At 38.6% G+C, this 20,255-nt stretch overlaps 1 protein-coding gene across 2 annotated transcripts in view; it reads right to left on the bottom strand.

Annotated features, from left to right (window-relative positions):
- The window catches only part of LOC130907278 (bone morphogenetic protein receptor type-2-like), a 70,178-nt gene that overhangs the window by 33,888 nt on the left and 16,035 nt on the right, over positions 1-20,255 (bottom strand). For both annotated transcript variants that reach the window (XM_057822173.1, XM_057822168.1), the window contains exon 2: positions 9,060-9,242. In XM_057822173.1, the coding sequence (XP_057678156.1) occupies positions 9,060-9,242 (183 nt within the window). The remainder of the gene's footprint in view (positions 1-9,059; positions 9,243-20,255) is intronic.

Raw genomic sequence — 20,255 nt, 5'->3', positions numbered from 1 at the left:
ACAAAACAGGGTGGTGGTGTTGCTATCTGTATAAAAAAACACATTGCGGCCAAGGAAATTAAATACATTCACGGTGTCACCGATATGGAATTTGTGGTGGTGAAACTTGACTTTCCTGTCAATGTGCTTATCGCTGTTGTGTACAGGCCTCCAACACACAGCCTGCGCCCCTTCCTGCAAAACCTGGGAAATATGCTTGATTCTCTCGAGGTTATGGATAGTCAACAGATCTTGGTATGTGGAGATTTCAATGAAGATGTGCTTTCAGATGCGCACAAGCCCATTTTTGAACGGTTTCTCTCAAAAGGTTACACGCAACTCATCACTACCATCACCACTGACAAGTACACATTGCTTGACCTCATTTTTGTGTCTAAACCTCAGTGTGTTCTTCATTCAGGTGTCCTTCGAACATACTACAGTTATCACAATCCTGTCTTTTGTGTTTTAGGCGATGAAAGGTGAGTAATCTCAAAGAAATGCAAAAGAACAATTTGGATTTCATTTGCAATGTGCATAGTTTCGTTGGTCACAGAGGTGATGGGTATAAAAATGAGATAGGGAGCGGCAGATGATTTTAAAATAGTTTTGTTGGACTGATTTGTGTGTGAAGAAGCATTTTGTTGAGATAATATAATTTCATGATCTGTAGGCTCTGTAGGAAATGTAATGCGAATATCGGGTGGAAAAATGTCACTTTGAAAACCTAACCTAAACTGGACAGTCTGACAGTGAACTACTCCAAGCCGTCCTGTTTAAAATCAATTTGTCAAGGAAAATAAATGGATTGATATTCCTTTGCCAAAAATATTTGTTCATTTTTCACATTTGAGATTGATCAATATGTATTTTTGCTAAGAATTATACGTTGGTTTCAATTATATCACATTCACCAAATTTCTGACAAGGTGTTTTCTGTCTGACACCAGTGTCGGCAGCTGGGTTGCCATTTGCAAATGATAAACTGCTGGACCTGAATAAGACATGATTCAATTTATGTAAAAATTTGACATGAGAATAATATTTTATTAGAGAGGTGCAGGGTGGAGGGAATGGTGGAATCTTTATAGTTATTATTATTAATTTTTAAAAATTGGAAACTGTTTTAGAGGAATTAGAGCACAATCAAACAATAATAAGGTTAAGGATTTTTCGTTGAAAATAGATACTGAAAAAGCATTGGAAAAAGCATTGTTTAGTGAACCAGAAGGTCAGTAGAAGTAAGGCAGAAGGATCAGGTCTAGTGATTTCAAGCACGGGAAAGGCAGAGTGAGAGTTTTTGTTTGTTTGTTTGTTGTTGTTTATTTATTTATTTTACATTTCCTATTTTTCACAATCATCAACATTATATGAGAATGGAAAAGAGACAAGGTGAGTACATATTTTTTTTTTTAATGTATTAATTGGAATTGTTGTAAAAGTTTTAATTGTGTTCTACTGTACTTTTAACAGACTTGGAGAGCAAGTGCCATAAGTGTGCATTTCACACCAGGGTGGAAACTAGCATGACATGTCTTCATTCATTTGTAAGTAGCAATATGCATGTTATCGGTATACATCTTCTGCACTCACCACTACTTTTGTGTGGGTTTTATTTTTTTTTTGTATTCTTCAATAGTGGCATGTGGCATTAGGTGCTCCATTTGTCAATTAAGACAAAGAATGGATGCAGCACTGATTATTGGAAACTCAGCCACTATGGTAGGAAAACCTCCATGAGACTTGGACTTGCTGACCCAGCGAAGGAATGACGTGATGAAAAGTCTGGAAAGATGGCTCTCCTAAAGATCCAACAAGTCTGCTTTCTGTTCTCTTAAATTGTGTTCTATTCGTCAAGATTAAAAGGTTAGTGCAGCTTGATTAAATGTTTTTTTTTTCTTTTCTTTTTTTTTTAAAGATAGTACATTTTATGATTGTATAATTATTATAATACTAATTGTATTCTTTTAACAGACCTGGTGAGCAGTTGCTATATGCCACGACAGGGTGCCAAATATTACTACTTGCCTTCATTTGTAAGTAGTTAACATATATGTTGTCAATAAACAGTCACTTTACTGCTGTCAACATTACCTTCCTTTAATTATTTTGTTTTGTTTTGCATATTCTCTTAAAGTTGCAAAGGGCTTCATACAGTCCATTTGTGATATAAGACAAAGAATCAATGATGATATCAATTCAGCCACCCTTGTAGGGAAACATCCATGACACTTGGGCTTGCTTGGACAACAAAGGAATAACATGATGACTTGTCCAAAAAGATGACACCATGCTCTGCTAAGGCTCAAACGAATCTGTTTTCTGTTGATTATGTTCTGTTTGTTGAGAGTCAAAGGTGAGGGGCTCTTGTGATTAAACCTGTTGTTAATTTTTAATGACAGCGAATGTTGTAACATTACTCCCTTTTATTTACAATAGACATGAAGAAGGGTGGCAAAGCAAATTCATGGTTTAATACTGACTCCAGAACCATGGTGTCAACAAACATAACATCGGCTTCATTGTTCTGTAAGTAGTCTCGACAAAAAGAATTGTTAGGAAATACTCTGATATTTTTTTTTATCCTCACCCCCCCCTCCTTTTTTAATACTTTTCTTCAATTAGGGGCAATTGACTATCGCAACCTCTGGCACCCTGTAAGCACCACCGTGAGATTAAGCCTTGCTTGCTCAAAAAAGGAATGGCTTGAAGTATGGAAAGAACATCCTCTTCTGACAAACAGACAAGTGTGTTTTCCCTGTAATTTTCAATTAAGGGAAAGGAAAATGTATGTAGCTCTTGAGTAAACATTTGTTATGACTAGATGCAGTACATGTTTAATATTACTGCCCTTTATTCAAAACAGGAAGACGGAAGAACGGGTGCTAAAATGCATACAGTACATTGTGGAACACAGACTTCTGAGCCAGTTTGGTAACCATCTCTGTAAGTTTTCCTCATCTCCTCTTTACTTTTTGAGCACTTTTTTGAGAGTTGGTTTCGTTGGTCAATGAAGGAATGGCTTGAAGATAAGTTCTGGAGGAGAACTATACACTTCTGAAACAAAAATGAAGTCTGTGCTGTGTCATCTGTAGAACCTTTTCTACAGTATTTATCAGTAGGAAAAGGTAAGTAGCTAATGTTAAAGAATGTTTTTATTCAAATAGACGGTCAACTTTGTCATCTTAAAACCCTCTATTATTTAGGAAGGTCTGTGGCGTGATGGCCTAAGTATGGCGTCGTTATCCTTGTATCAAGAAATATACACACAGACACTGTCCAATGTCCATGCCTCTGGCTCAAAAAGGTATCTAATAGCAACTAATACATTCCCATTGCACTGATTACAATCATAATTAAGTAACTGAGATGCATTGATGCATGCAATGATCTCTAACAGGTTTACTGGAGCAAAAAGACTGACAGAGCATTTTAGCCCACTCCACCCTGAGCCCACCTGCTTCTGCCAATAATCATGCTTGACATCCTGGGCAGACGTTCCCTGATGTCAGACCCTTCACACACTCCTCTATCACAAGGCTGTGATGAGCCCAATGCTCTTTCTACACTACACCGCCAAATACAGACAGAGCAGCTCCAGCAAAGCCATTGTGACATTTGCAGGCAACAAATGGTGGCGAGACAGATCTGAGACAATCTGCATCAATCACAGCACCGCTTATCTATTTTTCATTCATCCTTTCATTTATCCACCGTGTGAGAAATATTTTTCTCCTTGGATTGATTTTTTTTTTTTTTTCCCAGTATGGAATTGTAACCTCCTAAAATGAACCAATCAAATGTCAGTTTTCAAACTTCAGCACTCTGGACAGCTCACTAACACTTATATGTGTGGGGTAGATAAAATATGTGTGGGGGTGTACCTGAGGTACACCCCCACACATATTTTATCTTGGGTCAAAAAAATAACAACAATGAAAAAACATGCTAGAACCACAATATCAGAAGTGGTATTACAGTTTACCTCTCATCATTAATTTTGACTATTTGCAAATACTACATTCAAGCTGCAAACTCTGTCCAGCCATCATGGTGTTTTTTTCTTAAATATTAATTTACACTGAACTCTGCGTCTGCCAGACACCACACTGGCCAGCAGACACCTAAGAGTGCTTATTAGGCTGAGCAAAACCGTTGACCCGCTCACCAAACCTATCTGCTGGCCAATGTGATGTCAAGTAGATGAAGGGGTGGCTGGACAGACTTTGCACTTTAAGTTGTGCGCATTGCTTTTAGGTTGTATTTTAATTCAATGCCAGCAACAGGAATACTGTTGATGTCCAATACATGTGAACTGCGATCGTCTAGCAGTGATGATGACTGCCAGATCTTCAACTCTAAAAGATTGGGCATACAGTGGGGAGAACAAATATTTGATACACTGCCAATGGGTTTTCCCATTGACAGTGTATCAAATACTTGTTTTCCCCACTGTATATTGTATTACTGTTGTTGGTATTGAATGATCATTGTCTCTGGACAGGAGAAGCTGTCACCTATGGGTGGCATATACCAAATCTTCAAATTCCTAAGTACGGAAATTAGCCACAAAACTAAGCTTTATTGGAGTTATTCTAGCTTTCACTGAGAGAAATTTTCTTAACTCAGTGGCTATTATTGAGACCGCCCTGTCCCCATTCCTTAAAATGAAACATAGGAAATGAATGATACAATTTTTTTAAATCTTTTTTTTCTTATACATGTATCCATGTCCTAAAAAAAATTGTGTGTATCATATGTTCACATGGCATGTGTATTTCTTTTGTAATTGTTATGTAATGTGTAACCTTACCAATACCGAACCAATTTCCACACATTTATGCGTGGAACCTACATATTATGGTTAATTGTATTGTGCGGCCCATTTGGACTCTTTAAAGCTGAGGTTTTCTCAATAAAATAAACAAATTTTATAATATTCACCACCCGATAATGTCATTACAAATATTTTACTATATTAATTTATACTACCTTTATCGGCTGATATTATCAGGTGGCCAATATTATCAGATAATAATTCTAATCTGTTTATCTTTATATATATATATATATATATATATATATATATATATATATATATATATATATATATATATATATATATATATATATATATAATATATTCTGTATTTCATTTTTGATTCATAATTAAAGCAGTACTTAATATTTATTTATTTATTTATTTATTTTAATCAACGTGAATATGTATTTCAGTGCCAAAAAAGACATGATGGTATTATTGTCTGCATGGAAATGTTGTCACATGTATGCTGATTGATAATCTATTAATAACACATTCGGTACGTAATTCTTAATTACTCATATATAAAGCAGTGTGTATTATTTTTATCAATGTGTAAATGTATATCAATATTTACAATTGTATTGGAATAAATACTGCATGCTCCTTTATTACATTGACACGTTAAATGCATTTTATCTTGAAAACGATCATTTTGGTAAAATAAAATGTATTTGCTATTGTTAGACTTTTATGTCTTGTATTCTGCGCACGTGCGTTTATGATGACGTAAAATCCAAATGCTATTTTGCGATTATATGTTACTTTACATTAAAAATCAGAGTGAATTGTAGTAACAGAAGATCGAGATCAAGTTCATTTAAGTTCATTTTATCTAGACGTATTTTGTTAATCAAACCTCTAAAATGACTACATAACGTTTATTATGTTAGTTCTAAATTTATACGTCGCAAAAACAATAATATCGACAAATCTGCGACTACTATCGATGATCTGAAAAATGTCCCCGATTGCATCAACGCTTATCAAGGATGATGCCATTGACGTCCATGGGCGTCCAAACTTCCCATTCATTACCTTGGTCTTTCCTATGGAAAGAACAAGGTATTGTTATTTCCAATGGCATTTCATCATGTTTTTTCATTCTATTGATGCCAATGTACTTGGATTCCATTTACGCCTATGTAAGTTGATACCATTGACGTCCATGTACGTCCAAAATTTTTCCCATTCATTTTCAATGGGATTTTTTTTTTTTTCCCAAATCAACAGAAAATGACTAGATATCATTAGGACGTGTCCCCCAAATGTCCCCGATTGCATTGCCGCTTATGGAGGGTGATGCCATTGACGTTCATGGACGTCCAAACTTCCCATTCATTTCCAATGGCATTTCTTCATGTTTGTTCATTTTATTGATGCCAATGTACTTGGATTCCATTGACGCTTATGTAAGTTGATACCATTGACGTCCATGGACGTCCAAAATTTTTCCCATTCATTTTCAATGGGAATTTTTTTTTTTTTCCCAAATCAACAGAAAATGACTAGATATCATTAGGACGTGTCCCCCAAACTTCCCCGATTCCATTAACAATTATGAAAGGTGCCGCCATTGACGTCCATGGACGTCCAATTCTCCCATTCATTTCTAACGGCTTTTACTTTGTTTTTTGCCAATGACTGGCATTATGATCCATTCTATTGATAGACCTGAGTGGGGCTAAGATCTGTATCTCCACAGAGGAAAGACCAAGGTGTGTAATTTCTCCCGAAATTGCAGTTTCTAGTTGGTTCAGTAAAATGTAAACAAAGTTTCATGTGTGGCTAAGAGACGACATTTCGTCGCTGAGATTTTGCAAAAGTGCTAGCAAACATGCCAAAACGGTGGACATATTTTAACATTGAATGGACGAAAGAACACAATTTCCTGGCCCAAAATTTTTCAGGAACCCCAATGAGGATCATGGATTGGAGGAAGTTGGAACACGCTTTCGCTGTTGAGGCATTTTTTTCAAGCGAGCAATAAAATCGCGTGGATTAAGTTCCTGCACCAGAGCTAATTTGTAGGGATGAAATTTCAATTCTTTATGGAGGATTCGTCTCACAGAATGAGCAGACAACCCAAACGCAGATGCATGTTTGCTGGCGGACCGTCTGGGAGACCTCAAAACAGATTGTCTCACTGCGTCAGTGTTTTGGGGTGACCTTGCTGTTCGTGGGAGGCCAGGTTTCTTTTTCTTTACAAAACCGGTTTCCTTGAAGTTGTTTACTAATGAAACAATCGACTGCCGGCCAGGAACACGACCACGGAGGGGGGGACATTGAAATGTCTACTGAATGCACGTTGTGTTGTGACGACTGAGCGACCGCTTCAAAAAACAAAAAAATGCCTCAACAGCGAAAGCACTTTCCAACTTCGTCCACTTCATGATGCTCACTGGGGTTCCTGAAAAATAAACACAAAATAAATAATGCACGTTAAGAACCAAACTTTAAGCCCCATCCTCTCAAATAAGTCCATCCCTATCATCCTCAAAGCAACCATCGCTTCAGGGCGCCAAATTTAAATAAACAAGTTGCTCTACCCCAGTCTAATGCACACATTAGAACTTTCTAGCTACTGGGGGCACGCCCCCTATCACAGGCAACCTTCTACCTTTAAGGCTCTCTTGCCGCTCTCACTTACGTCTGCCTTTTCAAATATTGCTCGGTCAGACAGACACACTTTGGTACTTAGTCCACACAATAGGCACACCGCATTATTAGTAAGGGAGTGCCCCAAAAAAAAAAATCACGTGAAGATTCGATTACGATTCATCCCTAATAACTTAATAATAATAGCCGCTCGTAGCGGAACGAAATTCAAGACATGTCTGCCGCCAGGACACCTTTAACTGACGCACGCACAACGTTATGATGGATGCTGCCGGTTACTAAGTGAGAGATTTACTCCTTTTCAAAAGACTGGAAAATAAATTTGTGTATGAGACAGGCCGGAACCCGGTAGTCGCACTTCTGTGCACAAGTTATTTTTTAGAGTGAGGGGAAGAGAGATAGTTCGTTGTGCCTTGTCTTTCAGTTGTCCAGCAGTAGGTTCAAGTCTTGTTAATTGGAAAAAGTCCCTCGTGTTTGGCTAAGTCCCATGTCCGTCTATCAGAGGTGAGTACACGAACCCTTTTGTACTGTTTAGTCTTTATTGTTATTGAGATGTTGATAGTCAGCGCCGAGCGCTATGCTAATTAGCGACTTCGCTAACATGTATTTATATGTCAAGTTGTGCGTTGTTTTGGTGTACATAAGTTACTCCATATGCAGAACGTTTAAAACAAGGATTAAGTACAGCGGTAACACTACAAACATGCGAAATAGTAAAGAAATCTGTGAAAATCAAGTATATTGGTTGAAAGAAGTCTTATTTCTAAAGACACTTTGTTTCCAGAAAATGTGGAATTCCACCAGTGTAAATGTTATTGTATTGTTGAGAGAAATAAGTACTGCCTTTGAAACAGCTAATGTTTTTGCACATTCTTGTGAAAAAGAGTATCTCAAGGTCAGCTGTGTGTTGCATGGGCATGTTGAGAAACAAGCACTACTTTTAAAATGGTTAATGTTTTTGCACTTTCTTGTATAAAAAAACAAAAAAAACCCTACTTCATCAATTAGTAATGTACGATGCATCGATAATCGCGACAACAGTGATCATCGTTCAATAATCGAATCATAGCACCCTGAATCTATAATCAAATCGAATCATGGGGTGCCTAAGATGGCACACCCTTAATTATTAGGCGCACCGTCCATTTTTGAATTTTTTTAACTTTTGGGTGCACCTTGAGATCGTGAAAATATGGTTTATTAAATGGCTAATCGCTGGTTTGTGGCAAGATACAGCATACAAACATCAAACGACTGTAATGATAACAGACTGTACCATTTAGTTTGTCCTGTAACAATTGATTCCAAATAATTTAAGGTGAATAACTTTGACGTTAATCTACTGTAATCAACATTTGCTCTAAATCAATTTATCCATTAAACAGACAAAGGAATTTACAATAGTCTTTATTTATTTATTTACAATTAGTGTACAGCTTGGGATTCCATCATTTGCCCCCCAGAGTGCCAAGACGTAGTCATTTAAGACTGCCTGTGACACAGTTTTTGCATGATTCGAATCTCAAATCATCTTTCTGTACTTGTATATTCACTCAGCTCTTACACTGGTTTTCCTCCAGGTGCTGCTACCTCCTCCCACATTCCAAAAACATGCATGCTGGGCAAAAAAACATCATACCTTGTTTGACTAGACGGACATCGCCGGGTGTACTTTTTTCCCACAAGCCGAAGCAGTGGCCGCCCTTGGCGCATCGGATGGTTGTATTCTCGGGAGAGACCCAGCCCTCGCCTAACGCCACTCGCTCAACCTCCTGATGCTGCTGGTCGGTGAATGCACACTCACGCTCTTCACCCTGTGCCGCTAAAAAATACAAAAGAGACAAAGAGGAATGGGTACTGGAGTAAATATCAAATTTAAGTGCAGTACTTTTGCTGAACAGCTAATAATTATACTTAGTAGACATGTATTCTGACTTTTCGCCGGAATTTTAACTTTTAGTTGAAAAAACAAAAAAAAAAAAAAAAAGACTAGAAACACTTCCTCATCGTGAATGGCGACGTCACCATTAGTGCTGCAAAACATATTTAAAAACAAAACAAATTGTGACAAACCCTATGAAATGTTATAACAGTTTACCAGTACACTGGAAACAACCACCTATTCTTACTAGTCGAAAATGCATCTATAAAACAAGAAAATGTTTTGCTCTTCCGCAAACCAATACATCATACTCTGGCTTAATGTGGATTGGTCGCCTTCTGGTGGCGAGCCAATTAGGGGAAAGAGGCGGGAGCTTCAAATGTGACCAGGAAGCAACTATCTGCTTGAATACTATGGCGAAGTGCAAAGCGGTTCTTGTATATAGGACAATTGCACAAGTTTTTTCTGAAATGCACAATGTCCTTATTAAAAGAGGAACAAAGAAGATCTCTAAAAGCTTCTTTGACGAGAAAATGTTTGTGAGTGATGAGAAGAGCCATTGTCCACTCAGCAGCCTTATATTTATTTTTGAAGGTTCCTTCCATGAAACGGCTCGAGTGAATCTTTCCCAGTTTGATATGTGGAATATGTTTGTAGCGGATATATATATATATATGGAACAATCAATCTGGTGTGCTAGGTTAGTACAAATGATGTCCATTGAACATATCAAAGCGTCTCCTGTTGGAAAACAAATTTGTTTCCATTCCATTGCTTACTGAAATAAAATGGGTCATTATAACTTTAAAGCAAACAATTCGTAAAAAAAAAAAAAACCAAAATAAAAAACAAACAAACAAAAAAACCCCCAAAAAACTACCTTTTGTTTAATTCCATTACTGGTGAGCTGAAATTAAATGCTCCATGCATTGTTGGTTTACAGTAGTCTCACCATCTAAACAAAGATCTAAAATCTACAATGTGCCTAAAACAAAAGTGTTTACTAGCTGTTGTCCATTTCAGTCGAGGAAGTCATGGGATTAGCAAAGGGAGCGTGTGCTTTTGTGTACCGATACATAAAACTTCATCACGGATAATCTACTGTAAGATAAGAAACATGAGATGCTATATTCTATGTCTTATAAACAGTTCCTTCCTTTCCTCTGTTTGGAGGGGGTACGCCCGTTATGGAGGCAAGAGTGGATTTGTTCTACCCAAGGTCAAGCTAGCCTGCGAGGACAGTGGTGTACAGGGTATTCTCACATGGCCAATCCAAATACACAGTAAAGCCTGACTGTGAAATGCAGCCTCTGTTTACTTCATTTTTGTATGTATAGCCATCAAGAACTAAACTCAAGTTAATGTGTTTTATATAGCACATTAAGAGCAACCAAAGCTGCGACTAAGTGCTGCACAGAAATACAACTCTAACACAAGACAATGTGACATAATTTAGAAGCAAAACAAAGTTGGCTTTGAAGAGTAGAAAGCATAAGTATTAATGCAATTCTATTCTGGAATACTATGAAAAACAGGAATACATTTACAGCACATCCATTGTTTCTATACAAGAAAAAGCACACTAAAATAATCAATTTTCTAGGTATTTGTTATATCCACGGTCTGACATTAATGTTGGCCCGCTGGCCACCATGTGATTTTGTCAGGCCACTCAAAGTTCACTGACTGGGTTTGAGACTGCAAGCATTATTTCAGCATGTGAGTGTACCTATGCAAGTATATTGTAAATATACTGTAGTATAGATACTGCCAAACAGCAGATCTTACACAGTGTGTTGATTAAATGATGGTTATAACAAAATCAGCAATATTTGTGTTCAAACTGTCATGTCAAACTTCAGTTATACTAATTGTCGCAGAAAACACAATCCTTCCTCTGGGCCTTAGATGGAAAATGGCCTTAAACATGTAGTTAGACCATACGGCGCGTCGGCTAGACCAGGGGTCCCCATCTGCCGGGCCGCGGACCGGTATCGGTCCGTGGCGCATTTGCTACCGGGCCGCACAGAAATAATAATTTAATAACGACCGCATTCCGGCCGAATTAACCCCGTGCCCCTGCTTAACACACTAATATCTCTGTCTACTCTAGATATAATACTACGGGATAGGTTACAATGTTGTCATAGAAGTCCATTGATTGGACTGCTAGCAGTACATCTTGTTTGTATATATAATATATCTATGTGCGCTCATCCTCGATAATAGCGTATTACTCGGCCGCAGGCACAGCACATTTGTTCCCGGAAATAATTAGCCACCACACGAGCGAAGATAACTGGAAAACAGACGTCTTTGGAGATATTTTTACGGCGAAAAGGATATTTTTACGGCGAAAAGGGCACCTGACGAGCCTACAACATCAAAGATCCACGAACTGCGAAGGAGTGGATTCGTGATCGTTTGTGAATAAACAGAGAGATCGCAAATGACGGCGACCTTATTAAACGTACATTTGAGACAACAACTCTACTGAGGTTCTGGATTAAAGTCATTCTGGAATATCCTGACATCGCAACAAGAGCATTGAAAACCTTGCTTCTTAATTAATGTTTAACGACAAGGCGAAGTCGTTAATGGTGAGCGCGGTGTGCAGCTGTTGTGTGCAGCTTACATGGCAGGATGAATCTGAGGAGAACTTTTCTACAAGTCCTTCCATGATCAAACATAAGTTAATATTCCTTTCTTTCAAGAAAGTTTGTTGTGTTTACTTTGGAATCGCTGCATTTGCGCATTTTGCGGCTATGTTTAACGTTACGCGCATGCGCAGAACCGCATCGTTGCAATTTTTGATGGGTTGCAAAATTTGTCAGAACACCGGTCCGTGAAAAAAAAGACCCAAATAACACCGGTGCGTGGTGCAAAAAAGGTTGGGGACCCCTGGGCTAGACTAATCTACCTCTTCTCTGTACATGTTTTTGCACTAGGTAGGTAGCCATGTAACATTATAAACTACGGACCGGCTGCTTAAAATAGATTGGTGTCTCCGTATAATAATCGGATACAAAGGAATTGACCTCATGGAGCGCGCCATCGCCATTTTTAGTGTGGCATTACAGCATTGTAAACAATGGAGGCGAGCGATCAAGACGTGGCATTCCTGCTCCTCTTACCTTTTCCACAGCCATTGTTTACAGTATATCCTCTAGACTCTCGAACGAGGGTCGGCAACCTGTTTTTTGAGAGCCGCATGCGGCTCTTTAGCGCTGCCCTATTGGCTCCCTGAGCATTTTCAAAAATGTTTGAAAATAAAAAAGATGGGGGAGGGAAATATTAATATAGGTTTGTGTCATAGCCTGCGACACGTTTCTATCAGCAGGGCGGGATGCCAGGCATGTGGCTTTTGTAAACAAACCTGCAACCGAGTACCCAGTCAGGATTGAGAGAAAAAGTGCAATTCCATTAACTCTGAAGAACCTAGAGGAACCCAAAAAGAGATTTTCGAAGTGGATTGCATCGCCAAACTTCACTACTGCTGCATGTTTTGTTGCAACTCGAGAGATAATAAAGCGTGGAAAACTGTTCACAGATGGTGAGTACATGAAGGAGACATTCATCGACATATCAGAACACCAATTTGCAGACTTCAAAAACAAAACCAAGATAATAAAGAAAATCAAAGACATGCCCAGATAATGGGCATGTTATCCAAGTTCCATTTTGTTGTTTTTCGAAACTTCAAAATAAAAATGAATTTTTTTTGTTGCATTTCTATAATTTCATCAAAGCAATGAAACCATTCATTAATATTCTAATGAAGTTAAACTTGAGGTGGCATCATACAACAGAGTAGTCACGTGGTGCGTTGGATGCACTGCAGCGAGAATAAACATTTAATCATGAATGCTCATGATGTATTGTTAGCAAACTTAGTCATTTTGATAGTAGGCTAATATAGCTAATACAGATACATATGGCACGTGTTGCCTTTATTATTAGGCTTATTTAAGGTTTTTAATTTTTTGCGGCTCCTGACATAGTATTTGTTTTTTTTGTCCAATATGGCTCTTTCAACATTTTGGGTTGCTGACCCCTGGTCTAGAACAACGGTCAGGAACCTATGTCTCGCGAGCCATATCTGGCCCTTTTGTTATATGCATCTGGCTCTCTGCCAACCTGTAATTTTAAATGTGGAACTGGCCGGCTCGCTTGACATGGACGAGCTGTGCTGAGCTGATGGTGCATTCACACATATTTCTTGGTCCTTTAAACGTCCGTCCGTCCGTCTCAGACCTGCTGTGACATTAATTTTGGTTGACAGCAGAGGGCGATAATGGAAAAAAATATTGGCGCCCTGATATGAATGAAAAATCATCGTTTCATTTATTCCACAAATGCATTGGCAAAGAAAATAAGTTTTTTTGTTGCTGTTGTTATTTTTACTGATGGTCATCATATACAAATTATTGGAAACAAAATTATTTTTGTGTTTAGTTCACCGTTAAATAAAATTTTTCAAAATGTCTATGAGGCTTAGACCTGCACAGCTTTGACACTGACAAAAATCCTTTTCTTCGTGGAATCCACTTCCTTGAGTAAATTTTGAGAATACTGGTAATGACGTTCATTAGGGCGGGGTGACAGCCATCAGGATATACTGTATGCTGCAGAGAGGAAATATGTAGGGACAATAGAAGGAAGTGCACAGCCAGTGACAACATCCGAGGCGGTAAAACAATCAGACTTGACCGTGTTGGCTGTGGTTTGACATAGTAATTACCCATCTTTTTTATTATCCTGCATTCTGTAGTAGTAGAAAGGCCTAAGTTGTTACTAGTAAAGCAATGCTTCGTTCAAGCCACAGCTTAAAGTGATCCGAGTCAAATCTTTTTGCCCTTGAATGACTGCAGTGAGATTCCTTTAAGACGGTCTAAATGGGCCAAGTTACATGGAAGTTAAGATTTTCAAATCTGATCCACCAACTTTTCTGAGTTTTTAAATCTGACATAGATTTAGAGTGAGGTTTTTTGGAAAATGACTGAAGTCTGAATTGTTCATTGAACCCCAAATCGGAATCCTTAGGACGATGACATAAATTGGTAGTGCTCAGCAACAGGTGCAATAGCAGGGGGACGTATAGATGAGATATGCCATGCCATGGAGGGACAGCAATTTGTTACAACTAGTAAGTATTTAGGAGATTGAAACAATTCACAGGTGACTTCGAGGGATCATAACTTGGGGCTTTTTTGATCTCCACTTTCCACGTTGAGACTGACCTGACCGCAGTTGTAAAAATGAAGAAAAAATAAAAATGACCTTAAAGCTAGATTTCACAAAGCCAAAGAATCCAATCAGCAAAGTGAATGGAAATGTATAACACGCCAACTTTACAATGAGCCGAATATTGTGAATAACATACAGTAAATCAAAAATGTTTAGGCTGCTCATGACATTCTATTTGTCTTACCGCTCCTGCAGGTAGGGGCTACTTTAGGGCTTTGTGCATGGTGGACTGTGAGTAAGGCAAGATTCATTCCGCATGTCTGAATGCACAGTTCTGTTTTTTTGTTGTTGTTGTCATTTCTGTTTTTTTTTTGGTGTGCCCATTCAGACTGCCTTTGTCCATTGAGCCCGTTCAAGTATTACACATGCGCACTAATTCGGAGTCTGAGATGCAAACTGACCTGCATGCACAGAAGCATCAAAACAAACGACTACACATGCTAGCTCAACATCATTCTCGGGTGATCATATTTTGATTTCCAAAACGAGGACACAAATAATCCCCATTTAGTCCTATATTAAAAGTTTATATCGATTAATAGAACGCATGCACACACTGTGCCTGCATGACGCACACACATACGGGCAGTTCGCCCAGACTCTCGGCCGTGTAAGCAATCTTGAAATATTGCTCATTTGGAGCACAGACAGAAAAAATGAGCATACTCAGGCTTATCCTTTTTCGCCCCAATTTCATTTTTTTTTAAAGACTGTTGTCAAGCCCGCCTCTTCCCCAAAAGCCGAGTTTATGCTAGGCGATAACGCTAATGTACAGCTCCAACGCTGCCATCCTCCAAACCTCTCGCTCCTTGCTGACATAATTGCTGCATCAACTCCGATTTGGGAGAATTGACTGTTAGACCGCAGCCACAATCTGGAAAAATGTGGCCCAGATCGGATTTTAACCACATACGAATGTGACCTAGATCGGGTTCGAAATGGTCCACTTTTGTGAGACTTTTCTCATTCAGACATCAGGTCAGTGCCTCACTTGAGTCGGAAAAACCTGAAAAAAAAATGGATTTGTGCATTTAGCCAAAAAATGGGGAAAAGGCACTCTGGGTAAAATCTAGCGAGTGGGTGCGGGCAAAACATGAGTACATACCCTCGTGGTCAAAAATTTTGAGACTCTCTCATTATACTGAATGGTTAAGTGTCTCAAATCGTTTCACCCCAAGTTTAGAAAAGAAGCCACCACTGCCAGCTCGACATAAAGTCTGACATTTCTAAGCCTTTTGTCTCCGCCTTGACATCATGGCAACATGCGCCCCCCCACATCGGCTGGTCGCTGGCTGTCAGTACGGGAACTTAGCTCAGACAAACTGCACGGGGCATTATTGCAGTGGCGTCCATGCGTCGAGCTGGCACCGGTGGCTTATTTTCCACAACCGTCAAATACTACAGTATGAGAAGTTTAATCATTCAGTGCAATGAGAAAGTGTCTTAAAACTTGTAACCGTGGGTGTAAATGCTTACGCTCGCCTGCGTTGATGCGATAGATTTTATCCGCAAACAAGGAGCTCCCTTTTAACATTTTTTTTGAAACTTGTCGTTTTTTGGACTTATTCTTCCAATCGCTTAGGAGCATATCTGTTTAGTTGCTAATCTCAGCGTTTATTTCTGATAGGCCATGGTCGACTCTTTTTCCTGGTTCTGCCCTGTAGAGCTTGTGCTCAGCTTCCACTGCTAGTGGGTTAGGGCGTGCAGGCAAGCCCAGTGAAGCGTGACAAGAGACAGAGCCAGAGAGAGAGAGAGAGAGAGAGAGAGAGGTAAAGAGATATCAAAAGGCTAGAGAGTTGTCCTCTGCTGCAAGCTCGCTCATTGGATGGTGGTGCGTACTTTAGCGGTTGCCAATGGCCCAGATATTTGTTAATACTCAGCCCCTACAGCGCCACCATCTATCCCCCACTTCGGCCCAGTAACCCTCCTCCCTGGTGGCCATAGGTGCCCCCGCCCTCCCTCTCCAACTACCCCCTTCCACTCAGCCTCATTGCTGAACAACAACAGATCTAATCTGACCCTATTGCCCAGGTCCATAGGAGATGGAAGAGACTGCAGTTAGAATACTACAGTGTGCCTGCGTTCTTCTTGCGAAATGCATCAAGCTTTCGTTACAAATGTTGGAGATCATATTGAATTATTTCCTAATATTCCGACGGAATAATAATGTTAGAAATGTTATTTCTTGCTTTTCTGTTCAGTCTTTATGAACACTTTTGTTTAAAGAAACCAACCCAACATTTTTTTCCCACCGACAAGTTTATACAATTTGACATTAAAGGGAAATAATAACCTTCATTTGCATATCTATCGTCACTCTAAAGGTAGTATTCACTACAGTATACTGGCCATTATGTTCTTTTCCCCAAAAGAAAAAAATATTGGTCTCATAAGAGTGAAGCACCTTCACTCCAACTAAATGTACTGTGTATACCTCATGAATTCTATTGTTTTAAATTCCCTGTCTTAAAATATTTTGGTTTATTACATTTACCATTTGGGACTGAAATTTCCATTGTTGCAGAAAGTCAAGCTATTTATCAGCCATAATCTACCTGCAACGGCTGTTGTTTGGGTGCGAGCATGTTGCTGAGGTGGGATGGGTTGGATTCAGGGGCCTTTGCTGACACCCCCGATATTCCAAGCCTGTTCAAAGATGGGAGAGATGAAGCGGGTGCAAGTAGGCTTTTAATCCGTCCCATCTGTTGCGTAACGACTGCCACCCCCTAAAAACACCACCAATACTCAGTCTGTGTCTGTCTGGATCTGGCACGGTTATGCTAATCCTAGGGTTTACACTGCCCTCAAATCGTAGGGCCACAATTACTGACCACAATGCTTTTGTATCATATCCTGGTTTCCACCCCCCTTCCTAAGCCACCCACTGAACCCTAACTTTCCCAAATATGCGATGAAAACACAAATGACTGAGTGACCGAGGTGGTGTGCTGTTACACAACAAGGGGGGACCAGGGATAATCTCAGATGATTTATGAACAAAGCACATAGTGTTCACCAGACAGTGGTCAATTCCAAATAGTGTTGGTCAATCTGCAGCTGATTTTGATCTTTTGGTGTCCTTCAGATTTTATATTTTTCAAATTTAAACATTTTCCCAACACATACGAAATTTGGTTGACTGCAGAGACAAAGATTTTAAAACATAACTAAATATAATGTAATTAGAGAGGTCCCGATCACATATTTTTGCACCCAAGTCTGAGTCAATTGATTAGATAATCTTTTTTTTTGTTAAATTTGAACAAAAGTTACAAAAATGTGTTACACTACTGTACTGTTTACAGTACTTCCTCTTCTGTTTTTGTGTTCCGGAGTATAAAACGTATATATATTTGTTTCTTTAGGCAACGCTATTGTATTTCTGGATTATTTTGTTACTTTTCAGCCCTTAAAATAAAAAAATACACTTTAAAAAAAAAAAAATAAATAAAACCCAATTCTTTTCACCCAATACAGATTCTCTAAACATCCCTAAATATAAATAAAACTTTGCAACATTGCAACTAGTTTGCATGGCAATACATGCACTCATCACATCATTATCTTTCCACTGCTTCGATCTCCATGTAAACTAGAAGTGAAAATCACCAAATTCATGACGATACAATATTGATTCTTTGAACAATGATATAATTACTGATAATACAACGTATATAAAATGATATTCTACTGTTTCAAATACTGACTGTAAGAACTTGTTTGTGAGAAGCAGAGTGTTCTGTGCTGGTTATTTTACATTCATATCTACTTTATATGTGAATGCTTAGCTACTTTTACATTTTTTGTTTGTATTGCAGACTCTTTAAAACAACCAGATTAAAAAACTCAGTAGAAAAACTAAGTTGATAAAATAGCGAGAGAGAAAATATGGTTACATTTCTAATGCAGAAATGTTTTTCTCAAATCCAACACCACAGAAAGGTTTCCGGGGTACTTCTGCCGGACTTCCACAGTGTCACTCTATAATTCATTATGAACCAGAGCCGCGAGTTGAGCATGATGTTTACTCTGGGTCCGTTCCTCATTGCGTCCCGAAAACTGCGCTGACTGTGTTTTAGTTCTGCTTTACTTGGCTTATTTCAATAATCGGAATTTCTGGAATCTTCCACGGCCGAATCGCGAATAATCTAAGAATTGGAATTTTCGCACACCTCTACGGTCTACACACCGCTCATTCAACCGCACTTGATGTTGTTCTGTCTAAACTGGAAGTTCGTAGCAGAAAATGTCAAAGATGGCACCGCTCATGTTTCGCTCAGGAAACTCGTCTGTAAAAAAAAAGTGTTAATCTTTATTGCATTATAGATGGCCTTTATAAACCACACACAGTCTGGTTTAAAGTGATGGAATGTATTACATTTTAACCTTTCAAAACCTGGATCGTAAGCGATATCTTCATTGATTTTAATTGCATCTATTGAAAGTCTTTAAGGTGTTTCAGTATTGTTGCTCTAAAATCCAGCTAATAATTATTACCGGTATATGAATACGAAAACAATGTCTCTGGTTATGTATGAGTGGTAATTTTCAGATGAAGCATACTTAAACTACGCTAAAGTCAATAATTAAGGCAATTAACTAAATTGTTATCTCTTTACTCTTTCAGATTGGTATAGCCTGGTTTACACAACAACTACATTTAAAGAGGTCACACATAAAGTAAACCACACCTGAGGGAGAACATTAGCATATATTTTGAAATGATGAACGTATAACATCTTCACTTGGTAAAAGCATAAAAAGGGCATCTCATTTTTAAAGGTCTGATCTGACAGTAGACAACTGTGATCCTTTTAAAGAGCTAAAAAAAAGCTCAATAAAAATACAAACCAAAAAGCATACTGTATGAGACTCAGCTGTTGAATTCCATAATTCTCTGCTTAATTTGGACGAGGAAATCAAACTAAGAATGTACACAGTCTTAAATTGCATTACTCATGTTCATCTCCTACCACAATCCATTCAGCTATTAATATGCTATTCTTCAATGCCAGCCAACCATTAAAGGAGAATCGAAAGAGAGTCATTTGGCTGACCTGTATGGCAGTTGTTATGGCGGATGCCCATCCTGACTCAATCCCACCTCCATTTCATGCGGTTTCAATACAGGCAGTGACTGGGAATTGGTGCACTGTAATCTCTTGTTTCAATATGAGAAACATTTTATTTGAATGTTAGAATTGAACAACCTGTCTGCCAGAGGAAAAGGGTAGAAGATGCATAATATCTACTCCACCAATTAGACAAGATTTTGCTTTTGGAAAACCCAGCTAACTGACATTTACTTGTATTTGTTGCAAATATGTGCAATATTGACATGGGGTTTTAGTTGAGAATATACTGCTCTCATATACAAGATTCTGTAGAGCAGGGGTGGGCAAACCGGTCCTCGAGGGCCGCAGTGGGTCCTGGTCTTTGTTCCAACTGATCCAGCACAGAGCTTTTAACCAAAGAGGTTTCAGTGGTAACAAGAAGCACCTAACTGCAATCAACTGATTGCACTTATAATACACCAGATTGGTGAAAAGGTGTCCTCTTGATGAGTTGCAGCAAAAATCCACACCCACAGCGGCCCTTTGTGGAATAGTTTGCCCACCCCTGCTGTAGAGTATAAGCTCACATGCATGTTTTTATATAAACTTTTGTTTTACATTTATTATCTGATAAACAATGCAATTTGAAAAT

This window comes from Corythoichthys intestinalis, chromosome 2 (assembly GCF_030265065.1).
Source record: "Corythoichthys intestinalis isolate RoL2023-P3 chromosome 2, ASM3026506v1, whole genome shotgun sequence".
Lineage (NCBI taxonomy): Eukaryota > Metazoa > Chordata > Actinopteri > Syngnathiformes > Syngnathidae > Corythoichthys > Corythoichthys intestinalis.
The sequence above is the reverse complement of the archived record's forward strand: the minus strand, read 5'-3'. Positions and strand labels throughout refer to the sequence as shown.